The sequence below is a fragment of the Ascidia mentula genome, chromosome 4, assembly GCF_947561715.1.
Source record: "Ascidia mentula chromosome 4, kaAscMent1.1, whole genome shotgun sequence".
In the NCBI taxonomy this organism is placed as follows: Eukaryota; Metazoa; Chordata; class Ascidiacea; order Phlebobranchia; family Ascidiidae; genus Ascidia; species Ascidia mentula.
In genome coordinates, this window is record NC_138569.1 from 20004025 (window position 1) to 20014819 (window position 10795).

A 10795-nucleotide genomic window follows, 5' to 3' on the forward strand; every position below is an offset into this window, starting at 1 on the left:
ATATATTTCAAAGTTATAACATACATAGGTTTGTTTATTGGATTGATAGTTTTTTTTATTGCAAATCAAGAACGTTAATCTTTCTATTAGTATCCTCGAAAAGACTCGAAGCACTGATAAGAAGCGTTCGTAAAACCCGGGAATGAAAACATTCACACGCAATTGTTGTGTTGGTTGGGTCCGTCCACCCCTGTTATGTTTTTGATCCAAGATTCGAAGTAAGATATCCTGGTGTACATTCCGGGTTTGGTAGGGTCTCCACACTTCGCTGGCCCGAACGAATGGATTCCTGCGACAAACCACTCACAGGATGAACATCTTTGGCACATCAACGGACCCCCAATGTCACCCTGTTAAAACATGACGTTAGGTTTAAAATTGACAACCTGCAATTCCCGGTTTTGGTTGTGAATGAATTTGGTACAATGCAACACACTTGAAATGCCACTTGAAATAGTCGATAAACTTGCGCAGCAACAAAAATCTATTCCAAAACTTAGTAATGTTAATGCAAGGGTATGATTGGCATGATCGCCCACCGCGCAGGTCCCTACTTGGCGATCACAGCCAAGATCATGAGGTTTACAGGCTTCGAAGCCTATATCTAAAATTTATATTTTTAATACATATCGTTAGGGCAAGACAGTGTCTGAGGCTTGTTTCTATAATCACTATTTTTATTGTTAGATTTTCAACTTACATTACAAGTGTCAGAACCTCCCCGTATTCTGCCAGCACAAAAATAAATAGTCTCCGAGTTTATGAAAATGCGTCGGGTATGGGCTTCTTTGCAAACTCCCATGTCAAGAATGCGGAGGCTGATCAGTCTCGTGGGAACATGTAAACTCCTATTATCTGAAACAATCAAGTAAGTAAGGCATCTTTTGTAATTCTCAAACTGCCTAAAGCATGGGCTTTCTAATCTTTTAAGAGAGTGCAGCGTCACCCTTGGAAGTTAATGTTGTTAAATTTGTTTCCGTTGATTTGGGCGTGAACGCGACAATTTCCTTATATTGACACTGACCTTTACCGCAGTCAAAATAACGTTATTTCAATGCTTACATAGGATTGGGGCGACGCACATCATGTCACTTGCAACTTTTTCGCCCCACGGAAGACAAATCGGTTTCACGAAATCTCCCAACACTACAGGTGTGATCAGCTGGAAACAAGGTTTGGAGGTGAAATATTAATTAGTGCTAAAATTGCATTAAATTCGTCGTGCATTTTTTCACGCATTTCGTCATGTAGAAATCTACCCACTTCCGCCAACCGCTGAACACGCATAGCTCCGTCCAGAGCGCAAGGGCGTGAGTTCAAACCCTATCGGGTGCCATCTATAGATTAAACAGATATCGCTCCAAACTGTCGGGAAAAAAGTGGTTTTCGTCCAGCCTTGCTGGAATGCCAGCAAACCTAATGATCTAAAGACGATAGCTGAGGTAAAACTTCGCAGCGGACATTTTAATGCGATGGTGGGATATACTTTTTAGTGGTTTCAGCAACAAATCCTCTACAATGTATTGGTTATTAAATCTAATTCAATAACGTATACAATCAACACAAGGATACGTAACAATGCAACCCTGGTGATATTTAATTCTTGGGTATTTCTGTTCACATTTAGCGTGAAAAGTTGCTCAGATCATCAATTTACCTTGAGTACAGAGATATCGTAATCTCTAAGGTTATATCTGGGATAAATCTTTGCTCTGCTGATACGTCGTATTTGCACCTGCGGGGTGTTGTAAGTTCCGAATCTTGCTTCCATCATGGACAAGTCCGTATATCTAAATAAACGAATTTCCAAAACGTTTCACCGCAAAATCATTCAGATAAAACTCAAATATATTGCGAGTAACACAAACATGCCGTCTGTCATATAGCTGCAAAAGCATTGTTCAAACATGAGAAGATGATTCTGGCTTTGATGCAGAAATTATATTGTTAATCAGGTTACAAAAGTTAGGCAATATTATAACCCTCCAATTCAAAAAAATCATTCCCATTTTCAAAAAAAAGAAAAATTGTACTAGTTGCACATGGTAGGCTCCCTGCAACGGCAGCCTCTGAATAGTTTCTCATGTTTGAACAATAATTTCTAAAAATTAATGAGGAATAAGTCAGTTTGCTTCGGTTCTTTATTTAGTCTAAAAATCTTATTATATCTAAATTTCCTACGCTATACAATGTGCAGCGGTGAGAACCCAACTGGTTGATATCAACATTCCCAAGCAGCTCTGGCTGTTATCATAGCTTATATGTTCTATCTGTACCTGCAAATAAGCGGTATTACCTCCACTATTTGTTTATGTTATCAATATGTTGCGATTTATAATATTTACGATCAGTCAGACTACTTCCACTTAAAATGTACAAACTTATGCTTTCAAGTAACGTACACACTCAGAGCAGAGTTATGTTCACTCGAGAAGCCATTTTTGTCATTGAATTGATATAGGAAGAAACTCAAACAATCACTTACCACCCAGGGAAACTCCCTGTCCTGTGGGTTACTGATTCCACACGATCCTGGACTTCTTCCATCACAACACGCGTGAGAGTTGATAGAATAACGATGACGGAAACCAGTTTGACAGGTTTCTAAAAATACAAGATCCAAACTGTTATATTTGAATCAGTATTTAGACAACACGTGAGTCCGCAAAAGGCAACTGATTGACTTTCCAACAAACCTTTTAAAATCCAAGTACTTGTACATACTCTTTGTACCATTTAAACGAAAAACATTAAAAAGTGTTACATCAGATTTTCCCTTCAAAGGCGTTTATAAATAGCCTAATGGATTTTCGTTGTCTGTTTATTCTGTGATTTATCCTAATTTTGTTTTTCGATTACGCTGTGTTTTCACGGACAACACAAACCACCCCAGTAGTTTCCAGATACGATTATGGCGACAATTCTAAATATACAAACGCACGTCGGGGGCATTGGCGCTTAAAACAATCATCGTAGGTAACTTTGCAAGTTGAACAATTTCGTTTCGTTCTCGTTCCAATTCCACATGTTCGGGAACATCTTCCCCAGCTTCCCCATGCTGCAGATAAAGTTTGCTTAAGTGGTAACTATTTACAACGTGCACTAAATTAGCGTATCTATATTTCTAAGTTATTTGCCAAGCTAGATTATATCTTTATCACAGAATACTCTACACCACCAGTGTTTCTAAACCAGGTGACGATTTTTCCCCAGTGTGAATGAATTTCTTGCAGAGATCAATAAAAATTAACATTGATAATTGTGGGACTGGCAGTCATTCGTCCTTATTTCTAAAATAAATCAGCCTTAATTTTTTACAATTTCCTATCTTTAACTTTTCAAAACGTCGCACTTATTTATAACCTGAATAAAAACTCTGCAAAAAATAAATACTGAATTAGTTGAAAAAATTGACGCATACTTTAACAAAGGTGAACGTAAAGTTAAGAAGCACCTGTACAGTCAACCAGCTCTAAAGGGGTTTACCGAACAACGTAATACGTTAAAGATCAGAACTGACTTCTAATCTAATAATCACAACTGCCATCGATAACCTGGTGATCACTTTCCTTTCAGTAACAGTGGTACACCCAAAGCACTTGCTTTCAAATAGGATTAGCTTGGTACAATTAAGAAAAATATGTGTAGGCCTGTGGGCATATATCCATCCATTATTTAATGCAAATTTGAGAATCCCGGACTGGGAATTTACTGATGTTCACGTATAGGTTTTTAAGTCCTATGCTGGCCACCTGGGCATTCCCTCAAGTTACAATTGGAAGTTTGCGAGTAATCTCCAACATACATATAAATCGCTTAAAAGATAAATTGCTGAGATTTAAGTTCTGTGTATCGTTGATGTTATAATTTGTATGTATTGAAATATATCTGATACAATTCTAATTTGACCACACTATACCAGCAATAATTTATTGTTTCTTTCGCGAGAAGAGAGCTTTCCAAGACGTCCATCCACCAACATAACGAAGTATAAAATAAGTTAAACGCACCCGGACAGTCTTCACCAGCGCAGTCTTTAGTGTTTGAGGAAGATCCTGGACACCCAGATCCGTTGACGCAGTTTCTGTTTCTCCTTTGCTTTCCAGGACCACAAGTCACGTCACAATTTGACCAAGGACTCCAACTACTCCAATCTGAAGTTTTTGGGTTATTATAGCAAGCGTGTTAAGAACGGCTTGGAGAATGAAATAGGCATGTATACACGATGAAACATCGCATTATGCTACTTTCTCTTACATGAACAGGCTCTGACATTGCAGCTTTGCATTTCCGAGTAATCTCCTTCACACAGGGTTCCGATAGTACATGTACGTGTTCTGCTCTGCATTCCCGGTCCGCACGTTTGGTCGCATGGCGACCATTCAGTCCAAGGGGCAAAAACTGAATTTAATAATGTGTACGATAAGTGATACTGGTTAAGGACACATTTACTAAAACACGGCAAGTTCCTACTTAGACATATTCCATCGTTACAAGGTTCCGTCTGGAAATATTCGGATCCGCATCCTGCGACCTTGTTGCAACCTCGGTAGCGCCATCTTGTTCCAGCACCGCAAGTGACGCTACACGAAGTCCACGGCTTCCATGCTGACCACGCTGGACCTGAAACGTAACCACTTATCTCTTGAAATGAACCTTTATACAATAACTATACATAACACAGACATACAACAAATATTGGGAAAGTTGTTTTCGACAAATCCAATGCTTTTATTCATACGGTGGGTTATGCAATTTTATTCTAGTTCCAGCAAATTGGCTTACCGTCGGGGTCGCACTCGCCGCAACTTTTCTTGCAGTTTAGTTTCAAATAAGCGTAATGAGGTGACTGTCTACACTGGTTTCGAAAATAATGGCAAACATCCGCGCGTATCAAATCCTTGCACGCACACGAAGGCCCAGTGCAACTGTAAAAAAAGTACAATCAAACTTTAATTATTTATAAGCGTCGTGCAAATTGCGATGAAGAGACGAATTTTTTTTCATGTAAAAAAGAGAAAAATAATTTAGCTTACGAGCAATCAATCGCTTGGTGGCACTGTTGACCGCTATATTCGGTGCAAGCGGTTCCGCATGATCGCGTGCGTGTCTGAAAGCCCGTGCCACAGGTTTTACTGCAATCATTCCAAGATTTCCACGGGACACCTTTGAAGAGGACATGTTTTAAACTAACCTGCATTATAAGCACCCCATACTCCATTTAATCCTAGTAATACCACAAACACAAACTAAATATAAATAACTAACGGGGTTATAACTTGGCTCCACAAAAGTCATTTTGAAAAAAATCATTGTTGCTATGATACAACTTAAATGATACAGGGACTTATTTGAAATGAATTTCTCGTTGTGTAAATGAGATTTATGATCAGTAAAATCAGCTAGATCAATTTATTCAGGATGGTTTTAAATCCATTTATCGAAGCACCTCAGATAAATTTTTAAGAGCATTTCTATACCGCAGGCGGTATTGTATAATCTGCAGCGCTGGCACAAAACGATTGAGAGGAAACCACCAGCAAGATTATGGGCATTGCTGAACGTTGTACGATTGAGTTGTCTTTTCACTTATATGCTTAGCACCACACGCTTGTTGATTATTGATTCTACTACCCAGATGACTGGTTTTTTAGGATTGTTCTTTGCGATTATTCACATACCTTCGCAGGAAGAATATTTAGCCTGTTCACCAACACCACTGTGAAGCTTAATCCAGCTTTCGTAAGCTGAAACGTTGGTATACACGCCAGGTCTATTGGCTTGTCCACAGTTTAAACCAAACGAGGTTATTCCAACAGCATACCAAGCACAGTTTGAACATCGTTGACACATCAGAGGACCACCGCTGTCACCCTGTGTTTAGAAAATTGTAGAATTAACTTATCAGCAATCGAATTCTTACTTAACCAGGGAAATTTTGCAGTGATTCTCTTCATTTCGAAAAAAGCTAAGATACAAAAAATACACACAGGCCCGGGGGTTTTCGTCTACTCTCGTCTCTCTGGTTTCTCACAAAAACTTTATTGTAGTTTTCCATTACTGTTCGTTTATTTATGAGGTTTTCAACACAGACACCACCCAACAACGTGACTATCTGAATAATCTACTTTTCCACAATCTGATACGCAAAAGCATGTACCCGAAGGAACCCGATCTGTTTTGAGATTACGGGTCTGACAGAAACACATTCACAAATAGGAGTTCGCAAACCACAAAGTGAAACTCGACTTTACAAGTCCAATGTCCCGTTCCACGAATAAATATGCCATAAATACTTCAAGAAACATTGAAATGAATACCTTACAAGTGTCCACTCCACCTCTTATGGCACCCGCGCATATGTTGGAAGACTCAACAAACGGGTTGCCGGAAGGCATTTCCGCTTGATTGCAGAATCCCATTGGAAGAATTCGGACATCTGCCTCCATCAATGTGTATGCGGCGGCATTGGTGCGAAGTTTTTCTGTTACAACGTTTGTTCGTTATACTTAGCTTTGACGGCGTATTAAAAGTTAGAGCTTGAAGGTCACCGTGTAAGAGGGTGTGGGGTATGAGCCTGACATTATGTTTAGACAAGCTGAAGGTGGTGTTACACAGTTCTAGTTATAACTTGGAAATTTGCGTTTTCAGATTTGATTCTTTTGTAATTAAGTTACGTTTTTATCATTAACAATCAATAACAAAGATCATAAATTTTAATGCAAACTCACGGACGCCCCATCCAGTGGTGACGCACATGCTATCCGACAGGGCTTCTTCGCCCTGGTGTAAACAGATCGGTCGAACGTAGGAACTTATCTTAACTGGCCGGTCGAGCTGAAATGACAATGAAGAGGCAGGATTATGATTTAAGTAAACAAGTTCAAGTCGCAAGAGTAAGACTCTTGTTTCAGTTTACAAGTGAGACGGTTCGGAATTTATTTTTAAAGACACGTTTCGAGATGGCAGAAAATAAATGGAACAAAATAATGCAAAAAAGCCCAAACGTAAAGTAGATCTTACATAAACAATAATTCAACAACAACAAAAACAATGTTTTCTTGTGGATTGTTCTAGACTGGGATCGGTTTAAAGACCGGCGTAGCAAATACAATGCACCAACTGTGGTCACAGTTAAAACTTTCTTCCAAAAACGCTTACTTGAAGCAAAGCAATGTCGTTTAAAAACGACACGGAGTTGAAGTGCTCGTGAATTATGCTTCTGTTCACTCTTCTCGATTGCACGAAAGCGTTGCTGTCGTTTAGCAACAAAGCTCCAAGCTTTATTCGTATCCAGCCAACAGGAATCAGACTTTAAACATAAGACCGGTTTAAACTGGCGGTTCAATTGTTATTTTGCATTTTTAAACTCATACAAAATGTTGGTTTTCTTACTGGAAACAATGAGCTGCTGTCAAAACCCAGACATCCGATATCAGAATTCCGCCACAGCGTAATTGGCTGCCGGGGAGTAGAACTTGAAGTCTTGTGTGCACCTAAGCCAATAAACATGTGTCAAAACAGGACATTCTTAAATGAACTAGAAGCCTCTGCAACCTACACACCAGAATTTTTTTTCTGTTAGGCGATTTATTGATGATTTCATCAATGCTAAAACGTACCTCCATTAAATATTAAATCCTGATAAGTGTGTTTTACAAACATTATGTTGCTCTTGCTGGAAGGCATATTGTATTTAAATTATTCTTTTGTTCTGGCACAAATACCCCGAGGAATCCTAGCTGAATAGCAAGTGAAACGTTGCTGAATAAAAGTTTAATTGTGCCGGAACTTAAAAACTTTGTTTTAGTTTGTAACAATACGTAAAGCCTCATACCATCCACGGCCATTGCTGTTCTCTTGATTGTCTGCCGCTGATGACTCTTCCATGATTCGAACTCACTCCACAAGTAGGCATGCTTACACTGTGACAGCACGAATGTTTGTTCGCCGAATATCTTGGTTCGAAGGGCTTGGCGCAACTCTCTGCAAGAAACAAGTTATGGCGTGTGATAAGTTTTGTCAGAGGTTTTGTTATTTGACCGAACCGGGATCGAACCCTTGATATCCTGGGCAAGAAACTTGAACAGGTTTTTTACTTCGTACATGAGTCAAATGCCTTGACCGATCAGACAATCAGTCCAACAGGATAACTCAGTGGTTGCCGACATACGGCGCTTGTACGATTATTTGTGCCTCACTATACCCCACAAACAATGAAGGAAAAAGCGCGCCGGCAAGTAATTGCAAAAATATCAGATTTTCGGAGAAAAGTACGTTAGTAATTAGGGAAACCCATAGCCAAGTTGTTGTTCTTAAAGAGTTAAAAAAGGGGAACACGAAGTGAAGCATGGAAGCCAAAAGGTCAGCCACACCTGTCTTAGCTGTCTCCTGAATGGTTATTGTGATAACACCGCGTGCAATCACCATAGCATTCAACAAGGTTGGCAAAACATAACATTTCAGATCAAACCTTGGGGGCAATCGCCGACAAAGCAATCATCGTACACCACAGTCCCGTTAGAGTACTTTATTTTTGTTCCTTGGCCACATGTTTTTGAGCACTGCCCCCATGTGGCTGATCCTGCACAATAAACAAACCGATACGACGATACCAAACATTAAAAAGTGTGTCAGGTGATATTGTTTACTTTCAGCTTCAGTTTAAGAAAATTTTTACAGTTACTTAAATGGAACTTAAACATACGGAATATGAAAAACCGAAGTGCAACAATTAACTCAATATATTGAATTTGCCAAAACCGTGTAATTTTGGTTATGGTTGTTTAAAGCTTTCTGTCAAACAATACCAACATACCTTGTCCGTTCACGTAAGCGCACCGAATACAAAATGTCAAAATTCCTATCACCAAACTTGACCCAAACGACGACATGAATAAGTTTGCTGACTCCTGGACCAGGTGCATGTAAACCAATGTCTCGGCTTTAAGAAACAGCTCTCAACAAACATTGTTTAATAAACGGTATTGCGTTTTTTAGCAAACGCCGCCGGCATTACCACAAGCCTTTTGGTATCATTTGATAAATCGCCGAACATTGAGAAAAACGCTGAATGCTCGTGATGGCTCAGCACAACCAACAGAGTGTGGGTTTCGCCGAAAATCAAGGATATATACATCTTTGCCTATGTTAAAACGCAATGCAAGTAAAAATACGTAGGTAGCGTAAAGGTGGTTCAGGTCAACCAATATTCATGATAAACCTAACTAGATTCACACAATCGCCACGCAAAATGATCCCAGAAGTATATTAGCATTAAAAAAGTTGTTGCCAATGTAAGCATGTTAGCAAACTGTATTCTGTGTTTGTATTTCAACAAACTGTATGAGAAAATACGACTAAAAACTGCAAAAAACACATGCCGCCTCATGCTACTGTAGGTAACCAACGTGGTAAACTTTCTGCTAAAGTTATGATACATACTGTCGAGTGTTCAAATTTCTTGTTGTTATCCTGTTATCAGAGCAGCTAAATTCGTCACTGTAAATTTTGTGCACTTTGGCCTAGTTTTTACTGTGAACGTAGTAGCAATAAAACCTTTCTGAGCTAATCATGTGCAACATGAAAGTCCAAAGCAATGGTTCAACATAAATTTCGCATATTCCCAAAAGGTAAAACTAACATAGGCTTGTTTATTTGATTGATAGTTTTTTATTGCAAATCAAGAACAATAATCTTCTTATCAGTATCCTCAAAAACAATCGAAGCACCAACAAGAAGGGGTCGTAAAATCCGAAAATGAAAACCTTCAGGCGCATTTATTATATTGATCGGGTCCTTCCACCCCTGTGATGTTTTTGATCCACGATTCGAAGAAGGATATCCTGGTGTACATGCTAGGAAGGTTAGGGGACCCACACTGCGGTGGTCCCACCGAAGTGATTCCAAACGCAAACCACTCGCAAGATGAACATCTTTGACACATCAATGGACTTCCCCCGTCACCCTTTTAAAACATGATGTTGAGTTTAATAAAAACCAATTGTAGTGCCCGAATATGGTTATGCATGAATTTGGTGCAATTAAACACACTTGACTAAAACTGTCGCTTGAAAAATCGACAAAAAATCATTAATTGTTCGACTTACATTTTGCAGCATAATGCTAGTGTGCAGTGTCCGTGGCTTGTTGCTAAAATTAATATTTTTATTTACAGAATAGTTCAACTTACAGGACAAGTATCTCGACCTCCCCGAATAGAGCCAGCACACACATGGAGAGCCGCCGAGTAGTTGGAAGCGGGTCGGTCGTAGGCTTGTTTGCAAGCTCCAAAATCAATAATGCGGAGGTCGATCATTTTCAGTTTCGTGGGATGTGTTGGACCCCGGTGGGCTGAAACGATCAAGCTGGTAATACGTATTGTGTGATTCTTAAACTAAACAAAGCATGGAGAGTTTTGTCACAGTATTTTTCCAGGATTTTGGAGCCAGTAAAGCGTCACCCTAGAAAGGTATCGTCGTTATGTAAGTTCCCGTTTTTTTATTATATTGATACTTGCGTTTACCGCATCACAAAGTAATGGGTTAAGTCTGTGAGCAAGAAAGTGAAGAGTTTGTATTCCACGAAAACATAACTTTAACATTCTTTCAAGTGCCAAGAATCAATGCTTACTCATTCCCCAGGTTGGAGCGACGCACATGATGTCATTTGTAACTTTTTCGCCCCACGGAAGACAAATCGGTTTCACGAAATCTCCCAACACTACAGGTGTGATCAGCTCGAAACAAGGTTTGCTGGTGAAAATTTACTAAGTGCTAAAAATACATTAAATTCG

General features: G+C 39.3%; 1 protein-coding gene across 1 annotated transcript; it reads right to left on the bottom strand.

The window, feature by feature from the left end:
* Positions 1 to 45: 45 nt before the first annotated feature.
* Positions 46 to 8949, bottom strand: LOC145899475 (uncharacterized). The gene is made up of 20 exons (XM_082988269.1): positions 8819 to 8949; positions 8474 to 8584; positions 7838 to 7986; positions 7396 to 7496; positions 7162 to 7312; positions 6732 to 6837; positions 6321 to 6484; positions 5682 to 5874; positions 5037 to 5166; positions 4786 to 4928; positions 4474 to 4623; positions 4258 to 4401; positions 4011 to 4154; positions 2942 to 3058; positions 2486 to 2604; positions 2182 to 2276; positions 1658 to 1790; positions 1063 to 1162; positions 701 to 855; positions 46 to 350 (listed from the first exon to the last, which is right to left on the bottom strand). Exons 1-20 carry the CDS (start codon positions 8925 to 8927, stop codon positions 153 to 155), a joined length of 2712 nt encoding a protein of 903 aa, XP_082844395.1. The 5' UTR covers positions 8928 to 8949; the 3' UTR covers positions 46 to 152.
* Positions 8950 to 10795: the final 1846 nt, after the last annotated feature.